This window comes from Lissotriton helveticus, chromosome 7, assembly GCF_964261635.1.
Source record: "Lissotriton helveticus chromosome 7, aLisHel1.1, whole genome shotgun sequence".
Lineage (NCBI taxonomy): Eukaryota > Metazoa > Chordata > Amphibia > Caudata > Salamandridae > Lissotriton > Lissotriton helveticus.
In genome coordinates this window covers 1,266,632,422-1,266,657,859 of record NC_136068.1, presented here as the reverse complement: position 1 = coordinate 1,266,657,859, position 25,438 = coordinate 1,266,632,422, and the positions used below count along the sequence as shown (strand labels likewise).

Sequence of the window (25,438 nt, the reverse complement as noted above, 5' to 3'; positions counted from 1 at the left end):
TTAGTAAAAATGAGGGTCTGACTATGAGAGGAACTACATACCTTTAGTTAACATGATCTGAGCGGGCATTTATGGTGGATCTCTATAAAAAGCCCACACGTCCCTAATTTTGTTGAAGTGGGTCCCGCCACTTACCCAGAATTCCCAGGATGTTTCTGCCGGCTGTCACTGGTGTCTCATGCCCCTCCTCAGTCTCACTGCTGATGACATGGATCATCTTCTGAGCAGCCTCCAGCACACGTGCACGACTTCCATAGGTCAACTCTTCAGGGACTGTCTGTACAGAGAGAAGGAAGTAATGCATTTTTCCATCAGAGCAAGGTACCTTGAGTAAACCAACCCAACACTGTCACATCATTAGCCCAACTAGGGGTCTACTCTCAAACCCTCATTACATTATCTTTGTAACACCTATTTTAGGCCTTCTCAGGTCTCTGTAGGAACAATTTCTACCTCTGCATCCTATTGTCAACCTTAAGAACCATACTTGCTGTTCCTACTAATTTAGGTCGTTGGCTACCGCTTTTATAAATTTCTACCGATTTTGCATCACGTTCCTATACCTATTAAAGGCCTGCTGCCATCTTATGATTATAGTTGTCTTCAGTAAGCCACCGCAATGACCTGATCTTTCTTGCTAAATGAACATAGATATGATAGGCTCCAATATCTACACTTAATATGCATGGTAATGTGTCCTGCAGTCACAACCCGTTCAAATGTATGCACCTTGCATTTGAAAACTGTAATTAGTGTGTGTTTGCATATAATGTAAACACACAGACACTTCATGTATCTAATGCACACATTTGGCATTTCTTGAATGTACATATTCCAGATGTGCAGCCATTGCAGGAGTGTTATGTTATCTTACTAAGACCCAGTATGTGTGAGCATATTGCTCCATTTGGACCATGGGAGACTAGCTATAGATATCATGGGACCCATAGGAGAAAGGCAGAAATATGTGATAGCTTTGATTGATACCTTTTCCTGGTGGCTTACTATTAAAATCGGAGTTTAACAGGTAAGTAAACATTTAAATAAATAAAACGAATTTCGTTGCGCGCACTGCATCACATTTGGTGATGCAGTGCGTGCAACAAAATTTGTTTTATTGATTTAAATGTTTACTTACCTGTTAAACTCCGTAATCCATACATTACTACCCTCCCCCTGCCCACGTCACCGCCCTGCAGTAACTCCTACTGCCGACCGCTACTGGGTTTGACCCATTTACAGCTCAAATAAATGAATGACAGCTTATAAAGTGCACGGCTACCTCGGATGAGGTGTTGCTAGCGGACTAGCCAGACTCAGAATCTTGATACTACTGCCCCTGCCTGAAGAGACAGGTTTTTAGCGCCTTTTTAAAATCCTGCTCCGTCTCCAGCCCACGCAAGTCGCTGGGCAAGGAGTTCCACACTTTGGACGTCCTGACTGTGAAGGACCTACCTCCTTGTCGCATTTTTACAAAGCGGGGGACAGTGAGAAGATGCTGCTGATTGGATCACAAAGTCTGCTTTTGGTGATAAGGTTTGAGCCTTGACCTGAGATAGTTGGGTCAGACTGATTTGCATAGGGCCATGTCTGAACTTGGGTGGCGTGGTGAGCAAAATAATGATGGATTAAACCCAGATCTGTGACTGGGGTGAATGTTTTGCCATTGTGCAACATTCCGTCCATCATCTTGTGTGTTTTGCTGATAGCCCGGTCCTTTGCCATGGTAAGCTCAGAAAGCCGGGGGTTAGTGCCTTGAACTCAATCCTCCTGGTCACTGGGAGTCAGTGTAGCTGTCTCAAATGCGGCAAAATATGCTGGCAAAAAGGAATCCTATGGATTAGCCTTGCAGTTGTGTTCTGCGCCACCCGTAACCTATGAATCAGAGGAGCTGGCAGCCCCAGATAGCGACAGTTGGCATAATCTAGTTGAGAGGTGACCAAGGCATGGACCATGATCCTACGGCTTTATTCAGGCAGGAAATGTAAGAATGTCCTTATAGTTCTCATTTTTCTAAAGCAAGCTGCGGAAATGTGCCTGACTTATGCCGTAAGGGTGAGCTCCTCCCATCTCACTCCCAGGTTTTTAAAGGACTCCATGGGGCTGGGATGGCATCCTAACTCCAACGGCCACCAGAGGCATGGTGGCGGAGGTGATCCATGGTTAAAAAATAGGACTTTGGTTTTATCTGCATTTAGCTTCAGATCATTTGTGTCCATCCAGCCTGCAATGTCCCTCAGGCAATCCTTAAATCTGTCAAAGGCTGCTGCGGAGTGTTCTCTCAAGGAGAACACCAGCTGAGTGTCTTCCACATGGGATACTGCTTTCATCCCTCCCGAAGAGATGAGGGACGCCAACGGGGCGAGATAGATATTGAAGAGCAGTAGGGTTAGAGCTGAGCCCTGGGGCACTCGGCAGGTGAGAAAGGATTAGAAAGACACGTTGGCAGTGGATGAGGGGTCTTTTTCTCATTGAACGACTTGGTGCATCTATCAGACATTCAATCCCCTCTGTGCAAACCCCAAAATTGTCCACATTGAGACGGGACATAACGAATCGTGACACTTATTTATAAAACACTATTCCTGTGTATCCGATATTAAATGTGTTTCAGCGAGGGGTTGGTAAAACTGTATTCTGCACTTTGTTCAATCACTCCCTCGGTTCAAGTTATGTTTGACCCTTAGCCCCATATGTCAGAGTGAGTCATAAAACAACTAAAATGGCATGACTATACAACATCACGTGATTTCCTACGATAACATCATTGTGGCAGATGTCATATGATGTCATTTTCGGTGACACCATCGTTATGCTAGTTAGTAATTTTGAAACCTGAAACCTGACCTCTTTTGTTCACAAAATCACGGCAAGTATGAAGAACACACTTTCTCACCCATTTTCTTCCATTAGTAGCCTGCATTCCCAGAAGTTGAATAACGTTTGCAGCACTCTCGCTGCAGCCCAGCAGGTGGCGCTGTAAGAACAGTATTTGTTTCTCGCTGTCTGTTGCCTGTGTCCACGGGCTGTGTTCTACATTACTATCACGCCCTGTCCCTGCGCACCAGTTATCACTGTAAAGTAAATGTCTATCTCCTCTCATTCTGTCCGGTAACCATCTCAGTCTCGATTTGTATCATTTCGAGATGAGGACACGATCTTGGCCAAAGTCCACAATCTCTTTCCTGCTGTTAGACCTCCTCCACTCTCTGACTCACATCGAGCCTCTTCCCGCCTATTCCCATCAAAGTCTGCGCATGCTCCGTCTATGTGCCTCTCCAGGCCATTTACCCACGATATTCTCCCTCCTCGCTTTTCCACATCCCAGTCCCCCTCCCACAAACAACATTCCACAAACCCCCGTAGCCCCTCTCACCAGCACCCCCGTCAATCGGCCCTCTTCATCTTATTTCCACAAAGTTAACCTGTCCTCATCACCCGCCTCTTAATCCGTTCCTATCCTGCCTCCTACCTCTCTCTCACCCACCACTTCCACCTTTCTCTCTCTAATACCGATTCATCCCCTCTGGCCTCTACTCTCCAAATTTCTACCAATCCCCCCTCTCCCACCGCTTGCCCCCGCCGCACCCTCCGCGCTCTTCCCCCACCACCTCTCCCTCAGTTGGGACCAAAATGTTACTGTGCCGACTGGAGAAGCCTGGGGTTACTGCGAAGCCGTACCACGCACTGCGAGATGGCGGCACTTAGCTGGGTTACATCCTTCATGCTGCTGATCTTCAGGGCGGTTAGCGCCTCAGTGATGTTACTGCGAATAGAGATCCGGTCTTCCACGTCCCTGTCGCTGGAAGTTCCTCCAGACCTTACATTCTAGAACAGAGAAATTATATTAAGGCATGCCCAGAAGAACCAACCCAAATAACTTCAACATCCCTCTAATTGACAGTCAATGAAAAAGTGGGGGTGTCTACAAACTGCACAATAGGAACAAAGGAGCACTGAGGCACCCAATGTGTTCTCCTTCCCCCGACGGCGAGAGGCATGGTCACATCTGAGCCCAGGGATTATCGGAGGCAGGTGCGGCTCCTCCATTAGGGCGGGGGAGCGTCGCCCCACTGCTTTCTCGTAGCGCGAGAAGCAGAAACATTTAATGATATTTTAAATACCATTTTATGTCTCCGCTTCTCGCGCTGCGAGAAAGCAGAAAGGTATGCCTGGTCGGGGTCGGGGAGGAGTGCGCTGCCCGTTGTTATGGGACCTGACTGTTTGGTCGGCCCTCTGGGGCCCACCAAACCAGTCATGCGCACTCTGGATTTTCATTATGTAGGCTGCATGCAGCCTACAACCTACATAGAGAAAATGGCCTCCCTACAGGTGCCCGGCTGGGCGCCGTCCGAACCAATCACAACGCTGCCATTGCAGCGTTGTGATTGGATTAGGGGAGGTGAGGGAGGATACCTGCTTCCTGTTCCAGGAGCAGGAAAACGGGCACAGGACTGGCCAGGATCGGAGGTTGCGCGGGACCCGGTAAGTGAAGTTTTAACATTTATTTATTAAATCCTCCCCCAATACCCCTGCTACCAGCCGCGAGAACCCCCGCACGATCCACGACTGATGAGAGGCTTTTCACAGTCAGAGGAAGACTGTGCATGTGATGCGCTCTCCGACTGCACGTTGCTGGACGCCGCCCCAGCACGTGCCTGGGCATCGTCTATACCTGAACCACACGGATGGTTCTCTTATTGTGATCTACTGGAGAGATGATCCATGATGAGTTGGAGGCATTAGTCAGGAGAGTGGGCAGGGGAACCGCCAAGTCTGGCAGCAGGGAAACAGTGGTGTCTTTAGATGGGGGCCAGATGGGGCCTGTGCCACAGGTCAGTGTGTCTTGGGCCCCGTTGTGCCCCACCACTGCAGCTTCGGAATGTGCCAGGAGGTGACAGAAAATAAATACTGCTCCTTGCTGCACACAACTTGTCCAAATACTTTTCACTGCAAAGCAATGTTGTTTCCTTATTATAGTAAGGGGGAGGGTAGGAGCATACTGCCCCACATCCCAGCGCCATTAGCCCTTTGCATCCTGGTTAGTGGAGTAAAGGATTTTGCTCTTGCATCAATCTTCTTCATTGTTTTGATTTGTCATCAATATATATTCCTGCAGCATCATACATCTGGGCAGCTTGGCTGACAACATGTAATTCGAGGAAGGGATCTGATTTGTTATGAAGCTAGCTTAGGGGTTAGGTCAGGTTGTTTTTAATTTAACATTTAAATGTACATAACTAGCACATTTTCATATGTTATTGCATTGTTGGATACAACATTGTCAATTATGTCCTGTATGACTTATAAATTGAAACAATGAATATTTGATAGCTGCAGGCACCACGATCAAGAGGGTTGTGCTTTAAGAACAGAACACAGCAGGTATGGCTGCCCCCATTCTCTTCAACACCAAGAAAGGTGACCACAGGTGTCCCCCAAGGTTCAACTTTGAGCCCCCTTCTCTTCAACGTATACATCACGCCGTTAATCTATCTGGCTGAGGAGCTGGGCGCAAAGATCCTAGCCTACGCTGAGGATACCCAGCTCCTCCTTACGTGGAAGGAAAACGATATGTCCCCTGACTTAGCCAAAAAGTGTCTTGCAGAAGTTTTTAAATGGCTAGCGCAGGCCCAGCTCAAATGCAATGAGGACAAGTCTGAGGTACTCCTCTATGTCTAAGTCAACGGGAACCCCAGTAAAGAATCTGGGGGTCTGGTTTAGTGTGGACCTCAGATTCTCACCGCAGATAAAAAAAACTGGCCGGTGTGCTACGGTACACTCAAATTACTTAGGAAATTCCTGCCATTACTGCCCAGATCTGCAAAGGAAATGGTGACCTGCGCTCTCTTTCTACCACGCTTAGACTACGCCAATGCCTTATACATCGGCCTTCCTGGCTCTCAGCTGAAAAAGCTACAGGCCATCCAGAATGTGGCAGCAAGAGCGCTGCTGGGCATCTCTGGTAGGTTGAGTACAAAGCAACATCTCAGGGATTTGCATTGGCTCCCGGTGGGACAGCGTGTCCTGTTTAAGGCTGTTACACTTACCCTACAGACCCGGGCACCTGTATCTCAGTAGGCGTTATGATTTCTATGTACCTCACAGACACCTACGCTCCGTAGGGCAATGCCTCGCTGTTATCCCTCGCTACCAACTTGCTAGAACAGGGGGCAGTTCCCTTTCATTCAAGGCGGCCAAAGCCTGGAATGCCCTTCCTTATGAGCTGCGAAACACCCAAGACCTTAGGCTGTTTAAAAAGCAGTTAAAAACGTTGCTTTTTAATTAACAGCCAGCCTTGGCACACACCCTTTTGTCTCCTTCAAATTGGCTTTCGTGCCAGGACACTCTTTAGTATCCGTGCACGCTATAAATGTCGGATAGCATAACATAACATAACATAAGGATGGTGCAGCTCACAACTCCCAAATTATTCTTCACCTAGGAGAGATCAGAGGGCAGAGGCGAGAGCCAGGGACTGGGGCATCAACCCCTGGGGGATGGTTGGTCTGCAGCCCTAGCACTTTGCCCTTGTTGGAACCGGTTCAATGCACTGATGAATGAGAAGGGAGAACAATATCGCCTCCGCTGGATGGCAAGCCCCTAGTATCAAGCACTGCGCACATTGTAGCATTAGGACCCTGATGACTACCAGGGAGCAGGCAGCCTCCTCGTGGAAAGGGCGGAACGGAAACCATATACCCCAGCCGGGCCTGTGCAGCTATATGACTGACAGCACTTAGGAGAGCTGCTAAACATGGGATTCAATATTGGTGACCTGAAACCAGGGGCTACAGTTGTGTACTCAGACCTGGCTGAAGACGTCCATTACAAAGGTCTGTGGATTATATGAGAGTGGTAGAAACCAGCAGCCCTGGCATCATGCCCATACCTGGTTTGGACCACAAGAAGATTAACCATCACGCCCCTCTTTAAAACAATTTTGGTATGTAGCTATCCTTTATTATCACTCCTTGCCCACGATTGGAGAAAGGCACTCACTATGAATTTGCCTGTTAAAGTAAAACAATGTCTTTGCATCTTTTCAGATACAAAGAATAAATAGCCCTGATGATAGACCAGTGACTTTGTGCCTGGTACTTGAAACGCGTCGGCAGTCTTTCTTGGGTGGAATAAATTGTCAACTTCACGACACTAGGACCGGCTGGTCCAGTATTTAAGCGTTTACAAGCTATTAAGTTGCTTATACCCCCTTGGAAATCATTTTTCTTCATGTTTTTTATTGTAATATTTGTTGGTTGTGATGTAATTATAATTTTTTGTAATGTTTGATGCAGAAACGTTTTTTAGTGTGTAAATAATCTTTGTTTTTTTATGTATGTACAAAGTGTATTTAGTCTTGTAAATATTCCAATACGTAGTCCTTTATTCTGTTATGATTTTTTGAAAATTTGAAAAAAAGCATAAAATGATAGACACTGAGTAATGCTGTCTAAGGGTGGTTACAATAAACTGGTTTCTTACCCTTCTTGAATATTGAATGAGTAATTGTGGTGTGGGCACTGTGTGTTTTTGCAATTTAAATATAAGGTCTAGCCCCCACTACGTGTTTATGGACCTATCCCCTTTTGGTTCTCCATACCTGGTTGAGGGCACTGACGAGTGCCAGGGAGTATGGGATCACGTCCTGGGGGTTTCCTTGTTGCACCAGTCCCCAGAGCTCAGACTGGCTCTTGTTCTTCAGCCAGCCTGTGACAGTCTGGAATCTGGAGACAGATGGCATGCGGACAGTCAGCGTTCTGCAAAGAGACAGAAAAGTGTGCTATGACGTGGTATGACACTAGCATGACAGTGATATGACATGTGTATGACATTGTTATGTAAGGGATTGTCACGCTACCAATATGACACTGGATTACATCAAGGTGGCACTGGTATGGTACCAGTGTGACACTGTTATGTCATTGACATCGGTATGACTCTGGTATCACAGCAGTATGATACCAGTGTGACAGCGGAATGATATCAGTAAAACACCAGTATGACAGCAGTTGTGATATCAGTATGCTACAGTTTTGGAAGCTGTATGACAATAGTACAATGCTGACACTAGGATCGCACTTATAGTTACAACATCTTTTAGGTAAAAAAAAAAACAAGGACAGCCCACGGAAAATTAACATAAATATGGTAAAAATTATTTATTTACACAGCCCAAAAGTTTTACCTGGTTCAAAGGAGCATTAGCTCGCTAAAGATAGGTGTGAACGTTTACCTAATATATATTTTTCTCAACTAACATCTAGGCCATATTTAACACTTCTCTGTAGAAACCTGTGTTCCACCTCACTAAAGAAAGTCTTAAATACAGCTGTACTAAAATATTCAAACCAAGTTCCAAAGGACCTTCGTTGTTCCTGTGGGAGTGTAGGTGACTCTGCCTTTTCTATGGGGCTGGAGAAGCTTGATGAAACAAAATGCATTTACAGTGGTGCTTCCTTTGAGACATCCAACAAGTAGGTCTTCTCCTAAACCACAGATGGAAACTACATTAATGGACAGAACAAACAATATCAGTACATGGTAGATTCAGGCCTCAGCAATGCTGTTTCTGATGGTTCTCTTCTGGCATTGGATACAGGAAAACATCTGGGCTTCTCAGAGGCTACCAGCTGTGGGAGGAATCGAACCTGGATTAGTTTAGGTGATTTTTATCAGATCGCTCTTCATCGCTAAGACCAGGTTCCTCATTTACACCTCAACAATACAGGAGTGGGGTGTCCCAGAGGGTGTGTTTTTAATGCCCTTTGTATCCGTCATTGTGCATCGTTCAAGGTTGGAATCTGGTCCAATGTCCACTGATGACCCGCAGATCACTATGTGTAAAACAAAGGGTTCAGGCAGGTCAGGTCAATTACCCCTTTTTCCATAGTTGCCCGGCGTTAGCCGCTTCTCACCCAACTCATGATTACCAAATAAAGAGGCAGGCGCTGGAGACTGGAAGGCAGGAAACAGGAGTTTATATCCGACGGAACAGAACACGTCAAATCAGACAACAGGGTATCTTCTCGAGGTGCTCTCACAAGTTTCTCTACGGCTCCGTCTTTTATACACAGGTTTATGATGCACAAACATTCCTTATTGCAATAAAGACACTTTGAAGTACAAAAAGGGCATGTTTGGGATCCCAGCTCCAGGCCTATTCCCATACCGGCCGCTCTGATGTTGTTTTCCCCTCCCAAATGTAACATGTGATTGCAATCTGCAGCCGGACATTCCAACAGGACACGAGGGCAGGAGGGGGTAGTCTGATCTAAGGTTGGGCAGGCGATAAGATCACGTTTTGCTATGCGGGGCCCGGGGGGTATATCCACGAGACCTAGTTTTATGATTTGGGACTGGGTCGAGAGGCCAGGTGTAGCCGGGAGGCGGGGTCATCAGAAGAGAGGAAGGGTGTTCCTGGGAGGAATGCAGGGGTGTCGGTCAGATCTAGGGGTGTGAAGGCCTTCATTAATCACCGCTCCTCTGATGTGAGGCGAGGTCCTACTGTAGGAAGCAATAAACTGCATCTGTTGGGCTAGGTGATGGCCTGGGATCAGGCCGGGCAATCGGGCAGGGAGGAAGAGGTTACCGAAAGGGTCTGTTCTATGGGTGGGATGAAAGAGCGAGGGGGCAGGGGTTCAGCACGGAGGCAGGGTCGTGTTTAGAGGTGCGTTTATGACCCGCGCAGGAGAAACCGGGGGCTGTCAGGGCGCGGGGGAATACTCGCGAGGCTGGGGAGTGGGGGAGAGAGAGAGAGACGCAGGCTATTGGCAGTGGGCAGAGAGGTCATGACACAAAAATGGCTACTATCTATGTTCGTGATGGGGCCTAAAAGGGGACAAGATGGCGGGGCCACTGTTTCGTGACTTTCGCTTTACCTTCAACAGTGGCGAGGGTGAACACAAATGAACGCCGCTTATGTACATATACATTGTCATTTTCCACAGTCGCCGCTTTTTAACATAAGTTAGGTCATTTCCGTGTTTATCATAACTGACGGGGTGTACATATAGTCGTGTGTTGTCAATGAAATAGCGTTTGTCAATACTGGTGGACTTGCATATAACCGTGTGCAGTTGATGCGACATACGAGGTGGAATACATATAAATTTACATTTGTCGTATTTAAAAAGTGACCGATGAAACATTTTACAGGCAAAAAGTGGTTGAGGGAGGAATTTAGTCCAATACAAGCAATTAGTCAAGGGGTGTAGAAAGTTCAGAAAAAAAGGGGGCGGGGGTCTTCGCCACAGTGTCTTTTTAGTAGCGAGCCATCACTGGTAGGCTCTGGTAGTTCGTTTTCTTCCGTTGGCGCTGTTGAGCACCGGCGGTGGAGCTATAAGTCCAGCTCGGATCCTTCTTTACACGTCGCAGGGTGCGATCTGTCTTCTGCTGTTAGACCACAGTCCTGTTTCCTAACTAATCTTTTTAAGGGCGCCTCATGCTGGGCACCCGCATTTCTTTTCTCCTTCCGTGGCAAACCCTATTCTACCTAAATGCTGTTCTTTTTCTCTGAGTCAAACATCCATGTGAAAGGGAAAGAGGGGGGTTTTGTCGGATAATCGAGGGAAGAGAGGGCGGAGTGCGACCAGATCTTTGAGACAAACCAAGGGAGCAAAGGGTGATGCGCAGGCAGGTCCATCAATCGGGCTCAAAGGGCGGGGGACTTCTGGCACGCGTTGGTCAACAAGTAGAGGGCTTCAAGGCAGCCCTCCATTCCTTCATTTTCTGCGTTTGAGAGTGGTGCATCGTCCCGCGTCCCGTTGCTCTGCGGCTCTATCTTAGGTCGAGGTCACACGTGCCTCATGATCTGTGGCCAGGCTGTGCGTCACGTCCGGCCCCTCTCTTCCGGTGACTGTGTGTCCTTGAATGGGTACAAAACAGGTTTTAGAGAACTGACAAGAGAAGATATTTATACATTTCAATTCCGTCCCAAATCTAAGTAGTTGGGGGTTCGTTCATCGGTCACGGTCAGAAGTTATCACTGTGGAGCATGTATACAGGCATGTCTACTGAGTATGTGCTAAGCCTATTTGGCGTTCATTCATGACGTACAGGGAGAGATCCGACTCTTATTGACTGTGTACTTCATCAAACTCGAAATCGGATCCTTCGGTAGAGACTCGTTTTTCTACCCCAAGCCCTGGCAGTCTTCTATCATCATGAGAGAGAGGTAGAGGCTAAACACTCTTTTCTCGGGGAGCAACAGTTAATCAGGGTCATCAGTTATACTTCGAGTTTACGGAGCTGGGGTCAAGCGGGAGGAACGGGGATGTTTTGGACATCCGCACTTGGGTGCGGAGGGGTGGGGCAATCTGGGCATAGGAGATTGTGTCTCTAACGAGCTGAGAACAGAAGGCCATTGACGTATAATCCTCCTATAAAAAGGGCCAGATTAGGGGGACATCAGTCGTCTTACCTGTCCTTTCCTTCATAGCCAATTTGAGTTCTATCATTTTTACAGAAAGGAGAGGTAGTAACATGGCAAATTACAATTGTTTTAGTTTCTGGCAATTTGTCGAACACCTTTGTGTTCGAAAAACCAATTAGGCTCGTGCCGGCGGGGGCACAACGTTACCACACAAAGGAAAGAGGGAACAGGGGGACCCTCGGAGAGAGAGTCGTCCGCATTTTAAATGAACTATTCGGTACACGTACGACATGGAGAGAAAGAAAGAGAGAGAGAAACATGTACAATAATAGGCCATTTTAGTGCGCACACAACACAAAACAGTAGGGGTCATGTTATATAGAAACACAGACTGAGGGACAACGTAAATCCATATACTACGTACACATGAATTCAGGCGGGGGGGGGGGGTACATGTACTTACATACAGAACTCAAGACAAAACATAGAACAGTACTTGGCCAAAGATATTTCCTCCTGCATGCTGCGCATCCTTGGTTTCCTATTTAATTCGCCTGGCTGTCTTTTGCTGTTGGTCTCTGTTGCGAATACTTACACTTTCGTCAATTGTTCGGGAACTAACCTGGTCGGGCTAGTACTTACGGTGGGATCTTTGAATCGTTTTTAGCGAATGGGTATCCAGGCTGAGGCAACGGAGGGTGTCAGTTGGGGGAACAATGGGCAGCTTCGAGTTTCATGTCGTAAGAATCTACTCGTATGTGCACGTCATTCTTGGTTGCATTATTCGGGGGCCGGTTGGAGTCATATTTTTGTCATACTGCAATAACCCGCCAAGTTTCTGCTTCAGGCCACCCCTCCAGTCGCTGGGTTCAGAGAGAGAGAGATGGTCGTTTCTAAGTAAGGGAGTGTTATATCTATGTCTGTTCGTCGTGTATAGGTACTATGTTCAGACCCCCTTTTTCCCTATTCCATCGGCCGTTCAATCATCACTCAATTCGTACAAAAACATCTCTCTTATCAGGTCAACGCGTGCAACGTATATCCAGTCGAGTTACACACATCCGGTCATACACGCGTGCATTCATATCACCCAAATCTGCGTTGCTTAGGTCTTCTCCACACTTTAGTCGATGTTCCGATGCGACCTGCCCGAAGAAGGGGAAGAAGAAGGGGTGGGGGCAGCGTTTAAAACACATCCGCGCGCATAAACCCAAAAGGCTTTTACTTACCACGTATTCGACCTATCTCCGCGGGGTGCAGTCCCTTCCATCTCGGCGTTTTAAGCCCAGAGGGACTGGTGGTGCGGGAGGCATAATCATTGATGGACTGTATATTGCATAGATCGCCCACGTGTGGTATTGCGGATCTTGTGTGGGGAGGGGGGTCGTCGAAACAAAAGGGCAGTCAGTGTAAAGTGGGGGTGAACTCGTGTTCTTCCTTCGAGGAGGAGGGGTGGTCTACAGTGGTACCGGTTCTGGCTTATGGGCATCTGAAACAATTTCCCTGAGATATGTGGCATATAAAGAAAAACAGAACATCAGGACCTTTGTCGATTGCTTTATGTTGCACAAAAGTAAAATAAAATAAAAAAACAACACACGCAACGAACTTGGACCATTCATATTTGCAATATTTCTGGGTACTTTGCTTTTTTTTTTTAACCTTTAAGTGATCGAATTGCCTCATTTTGCCAGTATTTTACGTATATCGGAAACAATGGTCATGTATTCGAACTTACCAATCCAAGAGCTACGACTATTTTTGCTTTTCACAAAACTTTTATTTAAAAAATGCTGACGTACAAATGCAGGCCTACAACCACGTGGGCCGGCCACGGAGCAGACTGGAACTGTACCTGAGGGCATATTTATTTGAGGAAAACGTAACTGAGTCGGTGGTCGTTTTATTTCATCAAGGTACGATAAGTGCAATAAAATTATATCAAAAATTCATTGTGGGCAAGTACCATAAGTGTTGAAAATTCGAACTTTCAATAATACTGTAATCAATGACGCATCAGAACTTAATATCAAATCATTGTCCGAATGTTCAATCAATACTCATCCCCTCCCGCCATGTGCTTAAAAAAAAACTGCATACATATCTCATGATATCAAATCTGAGCATCCGGGGGGGCGTGGCCAACAGCATGGCTGAGTAGACGTGCCTTGCCGGAGCTCCGGCCGAGCGGCACTTTATCCGACTTTTTCATATCCCCCACGATCCCACAGAGGCACTGTGTGGACGTCGATACACCCTGGCACCTGGTTGGAGTACCTGCGTAGTGGAGAGCAGCCGCCTTTGCAGAAACCCGGGCTGTGCGGTGTCCCCGGCGGCTCTCCGGCGGCCAGGAGGGCGCCTGCGGCGCTTGGCGGAGCGCGGCGCTCCCAGTGCCCCACGTGTGGTCTTGCCGCACACTGCCCAGCTGAAGGTGGCTCCGCGACCCGCCTGACCCCCAAGAGTGACCAACGTCTCGCCGGCAGAGGAGGGGAGGTGAGCCGAGACAGTCGCGAGGCACCGGCTGCCTGCACCAAGATGGCGGCCGGCGGTGTGTGACGGCGAAATCCCCCACCGGCTGCACTCCCCGGGTCGCGGATTGCCCGAGAGTGCTCGCCGAGGCGGAGCGGAGGTAAGCCCAGGACAGAGGATTCAAGGGCCGTCCTCCTGGCACTCTGAGAGCAGAGACCGGCTCGAGCGCGGCTCCCGCCTTTACCAACATGGCGGCGAGGCTGCGGAGGCGCCCGACCTGAAGGGCACTGGAGGGAGAAAAGTGGCTGAGAGCCTGGGCCCTGACTACCCAGCCCCCACCATTGGAGACTTAGTCTGCAGGACGGCAGACACGCGACCCCTGCCATCGGACCTCACGGTGACACTTGGGGGACCTCAGGACTGCGACGGGAGGTGAGCCGGGGAGACCGCTGACGCGGTACAGCGAACAGTGACATCCGGAGTACCTAGCGTCATTGGAGCTACGCGACTGGGCCCCTCCGCGCCTCTGAGACAGGACGCCTGCATAGGGAGCCTCCGGCCTGCAGACTTCATCATCATGGGGAAGGGTGACACGGCGAGCAGGGCTGCGAGGCGGGGACCTATGGACGACTTCACGGCAACGCGTTCTGGGGCGGTGCAACACTCTCTGCAGCCTGAAACGCGCAATGACACGGCCATGTTAATGGAGGCCATCCAAGCGTCCAGGACCGACATACAAGCGTCCCGGACGGCCCTGGAGACGAAAATTGGAGAGGTAGGGTCCGAGGTGACGCTACTGCGGCAGGACTTCCGAAATTTGACGGACCGGGTCACGGCAACCGAATCTAGGTTGACTGACAATGAAGCCTCGATTTCTACTCTCAAGAAGGACATGGCGGAACTCCGGGCCTCTCACCGTCAGCTGCTGTGGAAGGTGGACGACGCGGAAAATAGGTCGAGGCGCAATAACCTTCGCTTTGTAGGCTTTAGAGAAGGGATTGAGGGAAAGAACATGTCCGCCTTTCTCCTCTCATGGCTGAAAGATACCTTCCCAACAGCGCAATTCTCCCAGTGCTTCATCATCGAAAGGGCACACAGGGCGCTTCTAGCCAAGCCTCCGGAGGGTGCGCGACCAAGACCAGTGATAGCGCGCTTCTTGAACTATGCAGACAGAGACCTGATCTTACGGGAGGCCAGGAAAATGGGGGAGATCCGTTTGGAGAATACCACCATAATGATCTTTCCGGACTATAGTCAGGAGGTCTCGAAGCAACGCCGCTCGTTTGATTCGGTGAAGGCAAAGCTGAGATCTTTGAACATTACTTACATGCTCCTTTTCCCCGCCAAACTCAAGGTGATCTATAAAGACAACTCCATCTTTTTTGCTCACCCGGAGGATGTGTGGCAATGGCTCGAAGAGCGACCTATTCTAAACAGTAGAGAGGCGGCAGGTCGAGCGGCGCTGGACAAATCGGTCCGGGAGAGGACGCCCTGGGAAATGCCGAAAACACGGCGACGGGGAGTACGGAGGACGCAGAAGAAAACACCGGCGACACCATACAGGCCACGAGACAAGGAGGGTGGGAGAGGCAGCAGATCCACTTCCCCGGGCGCGGACTCCGTGGCGGGCTCGAGATTCCATTGCCTGCGGAATGGAACCCGTTCAGAAGGTGAAGACGTGGAGGACTTGGAGGACCGCATATCTGGAAGAGAGGACGAGGAAACAGTGAACGACTCAGTGCACCCACTGGTCGCAGAAATCCAGCAATTGGAACAAGACTCCTCGGGTCAAGGGATGAATATGGACACTCAGGACTCACATTCGTGATCGTTGCTGTATAGGGATCGGGGAAGATAGCGGCTCGGCGCAGCGGAGCACGCAAGTTGACACACCCCCCTACTATTCCTTAAGTTTTCAGTACTGGTTACTGTTTGTTGATTGAGGGTGGGATGCGTGGGAGGGCGACAGGCCTTCTCCCACGGATAGTTGAGACCCGGATTGGGATGCAACTGGAAGGGGAGGGAGGTGGGGAGGGGGGTGCGGGAAGGGGTTTGGTTACAGTTTACCTCATGTTGGGGTGTTGGGATGTTGGGAAGGGAGGGAGACAGGTGTGCATGCAGCAGCAACTTCGGGAGAGTTTACCCTTGTTACCGTCCCGGCCCTGGGGCCCGGTACTGGACAGTCCTCAGGTGATACAATGGCGAGTACACTAGCTACACCACACGGTGAAGGCGCCGGGGTTAAGGCGCTAACCTGGAACGTGAACGGTTTGGGGTCCAAAATTAAGAGGGGCCTGGTTACTGCATATATTAAGCGTGTAGCACCTGACATCGTTTTCCTGCAGGAAACACATTTGAGGGGGAACCGCTGTGCTTTTTTGGCGCGCGGGCAGTACGTCGTTCTGGCACATGCAGGGTACACCATGGACTCACGGGGCACGGCAATACTAGTCAGGAAAACAGCACCTTTCACAGTCGCACGTACATGGTTGGACCCACAGGGATCGTTTGCCGGGGTGCAGGGGACATGGAGGAGGCGCAGGTACACTCTGTTGTCGGTTTATGCTCCACCCAAACTACAAACACGAACGATGCAGGAGATCACGACCATTCTGCTAGACACGGCGGACACGATACAGATTGTGGGGGGGGATTTCAACGACGTGATGTGCACGATGCGCGATCGTTCTGGGAACCCCCACACGGTGGCTGCGGAGACGGCTTTGGCGCGTAGAATGGACACGATCGGTCTCACCGACGTTTGGCGGTGGCTTCATCCTACCCACGTAGCCTACTCATTCTACTCTGGGGCCCACAAGGTCTTCTCTAGGCTAGATTACATTTTCACATCGAGACAGGAACTTTCGGCGGGAGACGAGGCAGACTACAGGGCGAGGGGTATCTCGGACCATTCCCCGCTGTTCGTACACATAGGTCGGGGAAGGGGGAGAGGTCAGGCACAGTGGCATATGTCGCCATGGGATTTACAGACTCCTGCTATTCTAGGGGGCATAAGAGCGGATATTCGAGTTTTTTTGGCGGAAAACGAGGGATCGGTACAGTCCGGGGTGACACTATGGGAAGCCATGAAAACGGTGTTGAGGGACCGCTTTCAATCCAGGGTGGGGGAGGCCAGGAGGAAACGCACGGAAGCTATAGCGAAGGAGGAGGCAAACATCTTGACCCGGGAGGCTGAATATCACAGAACGAAGGAGGAGGTAGATCTCAGAATACTGCTAGACACTCAAAGGCTGTATAGAGAGCTAAGCACGGACGAGGCGCGTACACAGGCGCTGGCCACCCTGCATCGCTTATACGATGTCGGAGACAAATCTGGTAAACTCATGGCATGGCTGAGCAGGCGCGAGCAAGCTGCCAGGTGGGTGGATTGGGTTGAGCTCCCCAGTATGGCGCGGGCGTCCACAGACGACACTATAGCGGAGGCCTTTGCGACCTATTTCGAAGACTTCTACAGGGCGCGGGACCTAGGGGACCGCGAGGCGGTGCAGTCGTTCCTGGGTGGCGTGGAAGTTCCGCAGTTGACCCCCGAAGATAGTGAGGCTTTGGAAGCCGACCTGTCCCTGGATGAAATCGCAGAGGCGATGGCTGCCCTGAAACCGGGGAAGGCTCCGGGACCAAATGGTTTCCCAGCGGAGTTCTTCAAACGAACGGGGGACCTCCTTTCGCGTCACTTGAAGTCGCTATATGCGGACGCTCTCGCCTCGGGAGGCCTACCGCCGGACCTGGCCCTAGCTACCATAATCCCGATTCACAAAGAAGGCAAGCCCCGTGGCGACTGTTCCTCCTATCGCCCAATCTCGCTGCTGAATATTGAGACTAAAATCCTGGCCACTATTCTGGCACGACGCTTACGACAGGTAATACCGGGCCTGGTCCACCCAGACCAGTCCGGGTTCCTGCCGGACAGGGCCACCAAACTAAACCTGCGGCGCACCCACAACTGGCTCCAAGAAGTCGGCGACAGGAGTGAGCCACATTGGTTCCTCTCCTTGGACGCGGAGAAAGCGTTCGATGCGGTCCACTGGCCTTTCCTAATGGGGACCCTTGAACGGTTTGGGTTTGGGCCCTCCTTCCAGCGCTGGGTGAAACTTCTATACTCGAAACCTAGGGCTAGAGTGCGAATAAATGGGCGACTGTCGAGGGAGTTCGCGATAGAGCGGGGGACGCGGCAGGGGTGTCCGCTGTCTCCACTCCTTTTTACCCTCACGATCGAGATCCTTGCGATCCGTATCCGGCTTAACCGAGAGGTGACTGGCTTCCACTGGGGGGAATCGGACACTGAACAGGAGAAGATCTCCCTATACGCCGATGATGTACTGTTATACGTGACCGACCCGGCTACGACGATACCGGCCATATTCAGGGAACTAGACGACTTTAGGGCGGTAGCCGGACACGCTATAAACTGGCATAAGTCGGTCCTCTACGACCCACAGGGTGCCCCGCGAGGGGAGGAGCTGCCTGAGCTGCTCATCCACACCACGGAAGGCTTCCGGTACTTAGGGGTCTTTATCACCCGAGATAAGCGGCGCTCCTTCACGGACAATGTCGACCGAGTCTTGGTGGCAGCCAAGGCGGAGATGGATAGATGGAGGCCGCTCCCGCTCACCATGTTGGGCAGGGCTGCTCTATATAAAATGATCCTACTCCCGAAGTTTTTATACGCCCTGCAAAATGAGTATTATCCCCTTCCGGCTCTGACACTGCGGAAAATCCATGCCGATCTCCGCTCCTTCTTGTGGCTGGGGAAGCAGTCCCGGGTGGCACTCACGACTATGCAGCGTCACCAATATAGTGGGGGTATCTCATTACCCAATTTGGAGGCCTATTACTGGGCGGAACACCTTACCCCGATCAACGATTGGATACACGCCCCGGCTGACCACCCCACCTATGCACTAGAGAGATCTACGTGGGGCAATAAGACGGTGCTCCACTTTTTATATGGGGGTAGGGGGGGGCGCCAGCTTCTCCCTGCGACTAAGATTACCCTGTCGGCGTGGCGCAGAGCGTCGGTTAGAATGGGCTGGCATGAAAGGCTCACCCGCCAAACACCCTTATGGTCAAGTAGGTGGCTGACTGAACTAAACAAGCTGCGTGGGTTTCAAAGGTGGGATGACATTGGCATCTCCACAGTTGGTGATGTCATAGCAAAGGGAGAACTTAAAACCTTTCAGGCACTGCAGCAGGAATTTGGACTCCAGGGAACCCAATACTACAAATACATACAGCTGCGACATGCATGGGGAGCCCAAAACATATCTCTCACTGACATTCCCCAGTTCGCACCACTTGAGGGCCGTCTACTGCAAGAACAGATACAAAGGGGGGCGGTATCCATGACTTACAAAACACTGACAAATAACATGTTGGGGGATCTACAGGCCCTCAGGGAGAGGTGGGAGGCAGACGTGGGTGCGCTGGAGGACCTGGACTGGGAACTCGTACTCATGCACCCCCGAGAAGTGGCCATAAAATCGAGGCTTCGCCTCATCCAGTTTAAGGTCCTTCATCGGGCATACTTTGACAGAGTGAGGCTTTTCCGGATGGGGAGGGTTACCAACACCGCCTGTCTACGATGCCAACACCTAACAGGCGACTTCTTCCACATCATTTGGGGATGCACAGTGATACAGGAATACTGGGTCGAGGTTTTCAATGAATTGAGTGCGGTACTGGAGGTAGAGATACCTAAGGACCCCAAACTGGCGCTCTTGGGAATGTCCACGGAGGTGGATATCACGCGATACTTACTCATCTTTCTGCAGCTGGCCCTGGTGGTCGCAAAAAGAGACATTGCAAGACTGTGGGGGGCGCCTGGGAAACCAGATCTCGAGGACTGGAGAAGAGGTCTAGATATGTACATGGCAGCTGAACGAGTTACATACAAAGCCAGAGGGTGCCCCCGCAAATTTAGAAAAATATGGGCCAAGTGGAGGCACTACCATGGGTTGGAGTAGTAGGGTGGGACCGGTGGGGGAAGTGGGCGGGTGGTGGGATGAATCACAGGGATGGTGCATATGTCAATGGCTCCAGCATTTTGTACCCTTGAGGACTTCGGGACGGGGGGTTTGCCTATGCTCAATGTCACACAACTGAGAGGACCGAGAGAGCCGCGAGGGTCGGGGGGGGTGGTTGAGGAGGGTGTTCTGCTGCTTAGGGGGGGGGAAGGACGGGAAGGGGGGCTTCGAGGAGAGGTCTCTCAGTTACTGCCTCTACTTATAGTTGATGGGGGGGGGGGAGTTCGGGGTGAAAATGATAACTAAGTTCGTCAGGATGAATGCAATGTAACTGACTATTTCAAAAGTTGCGTAACGGCGGGTAGAGCGGAATGTTGATGCTCCCCCGCGCTGTCTTGTTCCTAATACTTATGATTCGCCTGCTGCAACAATAAAAAGAATTTATAAAAAAAAAAAAAAAATCTGAGCATCCGGAACACAACAGGGAGTTGCGGGTTTCGTTTGTACCGGCGCCATTTTGGGTGGGGTCAGGTGGGTCCAAGTATAGTCAAAATGTCTCCACCAACTCGTGGTCGGACCAGAACCTCTTTCGGCAGTCCAGAAGTTTCGTTAAGGGGCAACAGAAGGGACCGGTGACATGAACCATCAATCAAAGAAAAGGGAGGGGGCAACAATCTTTCCTACCGGGTCATACTGATGTTCCACCGGAACTGATCAAATCGGTAGTCTGCAGTATTTTTGGTCATTCAAAACTGAGGCTGGAGCCAGCATGAGGGCGCCAACGTCTCGTGGCTACGTCTTGGTCGTTCTGCGGGCAATCATGGCAGTCGTTCCCCGTCGGGGGCCTGGGGCCCCTGCAGTTCTCGTAGAATTTTCAAAGCTGAGGAGAACGCTTCTGGACAGAGGACTCGTTTTTCTAGCTGGCCAGCGACCAGGCCATCCTTGCACGCCAGGCTCATTCCCGCAGAGTCGACCGCCATTTTTAGGAGTTCTGCAGCTACGGCAGTCACTGGGTCGAAAGAGCAGACGGATTCCAGCCTGCCGGGCGAGGCGTCGTTGCACCGCCGCAGTGGACGAGACCCTGCTGGGTGAGTGGAGCGTCGCTGCACCGCAAGAGTGGACGAACCCTTTGCCGGGTGCGTGGAGCGTTGGGGGTGCAGCTGAGGAGCCTCCACCTGGGGAGGTGGGAGAGGCTCGTCTGCGCCGCCTCTCCCTCCCAGTGCACCCCACGCCGTCTCGCTGACATTCGTTATGGCTGGACCAGGCGATGAAAGGGGGGGGGTCGGCGGCATATGCAAGACACCCCCCCCCCGTGGCCTGCAAGGCGCCGGGAGAAGAAGGGAATGGGAGGACCAGTTCATTCCGGGCCGGGCCATTCACCCCACGACTTCTCCGGCCGATGGCGGCCAGCCGCTCTTTACCACGGCCACAGGAGCGGGTCCCCCGGTCAGCCAACCGCGGGGCTCGTCGAGCGGAACGCTGATACATCCTGGGGGCAGGCCTCGGTGCGTGGTGTCGCCTCCGGGCTATTTGCGCAATGGTCCTCCACCCCAGGCCGCCACGGACGCTACCTCGCCAGCTGATGGCTTTGTAGACTTTCTAACGCCCAAAAACCTACTAAAAAGTAGCCCAAAGTAGCCCAACATTCCTACTTTGAGGAAGGAGGGACAGGAACGGCGTCAAGCAGGCGGCGAATTGCATTGTGGGTTTGGTGTTGCAGCCGTTTGCCATGTAAATAGTTGTTTAATATATAGTTGTAAAATAAAACGTTTTAACATGTTCCCTTGCTGGAGTGTTGTATATTTCTAATATTTGCCTAGGGTTTGTCGTTATTTGGGCGGGGTGGGCGGTGGAGCCGAGCTGTCTTGCAGTCATAGCGTCGAGTTCGGCTCTTCTCACTAGTTTCATATTTCCTGAGGGGTTGTTCCTAATGTTTCCATTTCAGCGAGGTCGAAAAGAGATCTCATCAGTGGCCTACTGATGTTGCTCGATTCCTTTTGCTTTTCCTAACGATTTTTATGTTCTTTAATTTGCTAGCATGATACAGCGGCTAATCCGCATTTTTCTTTATATATGTCCTTTTTATTAGGGGTGTCCTCCGGTGGAGCCAGATGGTCTACCTCTAATAAATGGTCCGGGCTGAACCAACTACTGAACAATGGGGAAAAGATAGGCATGACGGGTTACAACGGGGACAAAAGTCTGCACTACCTATCCTTCACTACTTTGCGGAGACTAGATAGAATATTTCTATTCTACAGTATTCGCAAATAGGGAATACCCAAAGAGAGAACCAATTCCAAACAATCAGTGTTCGGACAAACAATCAATCAATCAAATGAGGAATAAAAATAGGCGCGACGGGTTACAACGGGGGCAAAAGCCTGCGCTACCTACCCTTCACTATCTGCAAAGAGAGAGGTCTTCCTGTTCCTCCCTGTTTGTAGGCAGAGAAGATCCTTTCAGAGAACCAATTCCAAACGATTAATGTCCGGTCAAACAATCAATCAGTGGGGGATAAAAATAGGCACGACGGATTACAACGGGGGCAAAAGCCTGCGTTACCTACCCTTCACTATCTGCAAAGACTAAACAGTGTATGGCGACTCCGTGCTTGTTTGCAAATAGAGAATGATCCAAAGAGAACCAATTCCAAAACAATAAATGCTTGGGTAACAATCAATCGAATGGAGAGGGAAGTAGGCGAGACGGGTTACAACGGGGGCAAAAGCCTGCGCTACCCACCCTTCACTATCTGCAAAGGGAGAATACTCCTATCCTTCCCCGTTTGCAGACAGGGAATCTCTCAGAACACAACAATCAAATGCGTAATACTAGTATTTTCCAATGACAATCAAACAATCAATCCGCAATTTGTCGTGTTACACGACCTTACCCGGACCGCATGGACAGTTTCTCGTCTTCCGTTTCCAGTGCCCGATCGTCCTCTATTCTCCGTAATTGCTGTGGCACTCCTGATGGTTCCCAGTCAGGACCGTAGATCACTCGAGAGAGAGGTCTGCTCGGAACCAGTGAAGTTCGGATGATCGGCTGCCAGACAAGGGTCTATCGGGCAGGAGCTCTTCCCGATCGTTGCAGTCGTTCACTCTGTCGTTGGGACCTCTCCCACTGGATCCACGTGTCGCTGATGGGCTCCACGTTTGGGACGCCAATTGTAAAACAAAGGGTTCAGGCAGGTCAGGTCAATTACCCCTTTTTCCGTAGTTGCCCGGCGTTAGCCGCTTCTCACCCAACTCATGATTACCAAATAAAGAGGCAGGCGCTGGAGACTGGAAGGCAGGAAACAGGAGTTTATTTCCGACGGAACAGAACACGTCAAATCAGACAACAGGGTATCTTCTCGAGGTGCTCTCACAAGTTTCTCTACGGCTCCGTCTTTTATACACAGGTTTATGATGCACAAACATTCCTTATTGCAATAAAGACACTTTGAAGTACAAAAAGGGCATGTTTGGGATCCCAGCTCCAGGCCTATTCCCATACCGGCCGCTCTGATGTTGTTTTCCCCTCCCAAATGTAACATGTGATTGCAATCTGCAGCCGGACATTCCAACAGGACACGAGGGCAGGAGGGGGTAGTCTGATCTAAGGTTGGGCAGGCGATAAGATCACGTTTTGCTATGCGGGGCCGGGGGGTATATCCACGAGACCTAGTTTTATGATTTGGGACTGGGTCGAGAGGCAAGGTGTAGCCGGGGGGGGTCATCAGAAGAGAGGAAGGGTGTTCCTGGGAGGAATGCAGGGGTGTCGGTCAGATCTAGGGGTGTGAAGGCCTTCATTAATCACCGCTCCTCTGATGTGAGGCGAGGTCCTACTGTAGGAAGCAATAAACTGCATCTGTTGGGCTAGGTGATGGCCTGGGATCAGGCCGGGCAATCGGGCAGGGAGGAAGAGGTTACCGAAAGGGTCTGTTCTATGGGTGGGATGAAAGAGCGAGGGGGCAGGGGTTCAGCACGGAGGCAGGGTCGTGTTTAGAGGTGCGTCTATGGCCCGCGCAGGAGAAACCGGGGGCTGTCAGGGCGCGGGGGAATACTCGCGAGGCTGGGGAGTGGGGGAGAGAGAGAGAGACGCAGGCTATTGGCAGTGGGCAGAGAGGTCATGACGCAAAAATGGCTACTATCTATGTTCGTGATGGGGCCTAAAAGGGGACAAGATGGCGGGGCCACTGTTTCGTGACTTTCGCTTTACCTTCAACAGTGGCGAGGGTGAACACAAATGAACGCCGCTTATGTACATATACATAGTCATTTTCCACATATGTTGGATCGCTCCCCCAGCCAGTATGATAATCTCCATTGACTCGTGGACGTGCAGCAGTTGTCTCAGATGAACTGGATTAATGCTGTCTGGGGCCAGGGCCCCAAGAGACTATGCATACCAGAGTAGTACTCTCATGATTTAACCAAAGCATACATTTTATTGGCACACAAAGTGAAATATATGGTGGTTATCTTGCACAAGAAGTTTTCCATGAAGTCTAAAGTAGATCATGTCTCAAGAAATATATTTTCCAGCTTTCATGTTTGAGAAATAGGATCCATACCATTCCCTCCATGTTAAAATATCTGGTCACAGGAGTTCAAGACTGAATAACACTAACCGTTTATAACCCGGGGGCCACACAAAATTATTCTGAAGCACAAAAGGTTGGCCTATGACAGTAAGACATCTTTTAAACCAAGAAAGAGTGGACAGAGTAAAATATGTTAAAGTCGGATTGAATTCACGATCCTCAACCTACTGCAAAACGTGCCCTTCCTCATAGCACAAGAGTCATGAGGTCTTTGGACAAAGAGATGTTAAGCACCCTACATATGGCTTGTCTAGTGTTGTTTGTAGAAGGTTATCTGCTTATGCAATCCACTTCCTGAAAGGATCTGGAATCAATCTTCCCTCCCTGAATCTAAAGATGTGTTAAGGACGCTTCAGTTTATATAAGTTGCTCTCTTCGGTTACTTCTGGTTGTGTTGCTGGTCACCCACCAAGACCTCAGCGCATACAGACATTTCATGAAGGAGCCACTATATAAACATCAACCACATCATCAAGAAGAGTTTGTGTAATTCATTTAATAATCAAAAAATCACTAAATGAACCTGCGCTTAACTCTCTAGTAGCTAGTCAGGCTTAACTCAAAGGCAATGCATAAAGAATTTATGACGCACACAAACAGTACTAAGGTGAAAACACAACATAAGAAAAACCCCAAACTAATTTAGAAAACAAGTACATTTTAATAGAGAAAATAATAAAAGAATGACAAAAATCCAATCAATACAACTGGAGAAATTGAAAGATTCTAGTGAAAAGAGCACCTGAATGCACAATGTGCCACTCGCGATCATCTAGAGGCACTACACCTGGGGAAAGTCACAAGCTCAGGCCAAATGGTAAGGAGCATGGATCAGATACAGGGACAAGGACAGTCCAGATGAAAAGTTACATTCTAAGTTCGGCTTGAAGAGATCCATTTGTAGAGGAAGAAGCTGCAAGAAGGAGGCTGAGCATCATGGACAGTCATGGCTGTAGCGCAAAGCGTAAGTCGGATGTTGTGGACAGTTGTCGCTGTCTCTTGAAAAGTCGGTTGAGTGTC

The 25,438-nt window shown here is 50.0% G+C and overlaps 1 protein-coding gene across 1 annotated transcript in view; it reads right to left on the bottom strand.

Annotated features, from left to right (window-relative positions):
• The window catches only part of LOC144769444 (polycystin-1-like), a 640,821-nt gene that overhangs the window by 356,682 nt on the left and 258,701 nt on the right, over positions 1-25,438 (bottom strand). The window contains exons 27-29 of the mRNA XM_078653538.1: positions 7,604-7,760; positions 3,682-3,828; positions 136-277 (exon numbers count right to left, since the gene is read on the bottom strand). Of these exons, the coding sequence (XP_078509664.1) occupies positions 136-277; positions 3,682-3,828; positions 7,604-7,760 (446 nt within the window). The remainder of the gene's footprint in view (positions 1-135; positions 278-3,681; positions 3,829-7,603; positions 7,761-25,438) is intronic.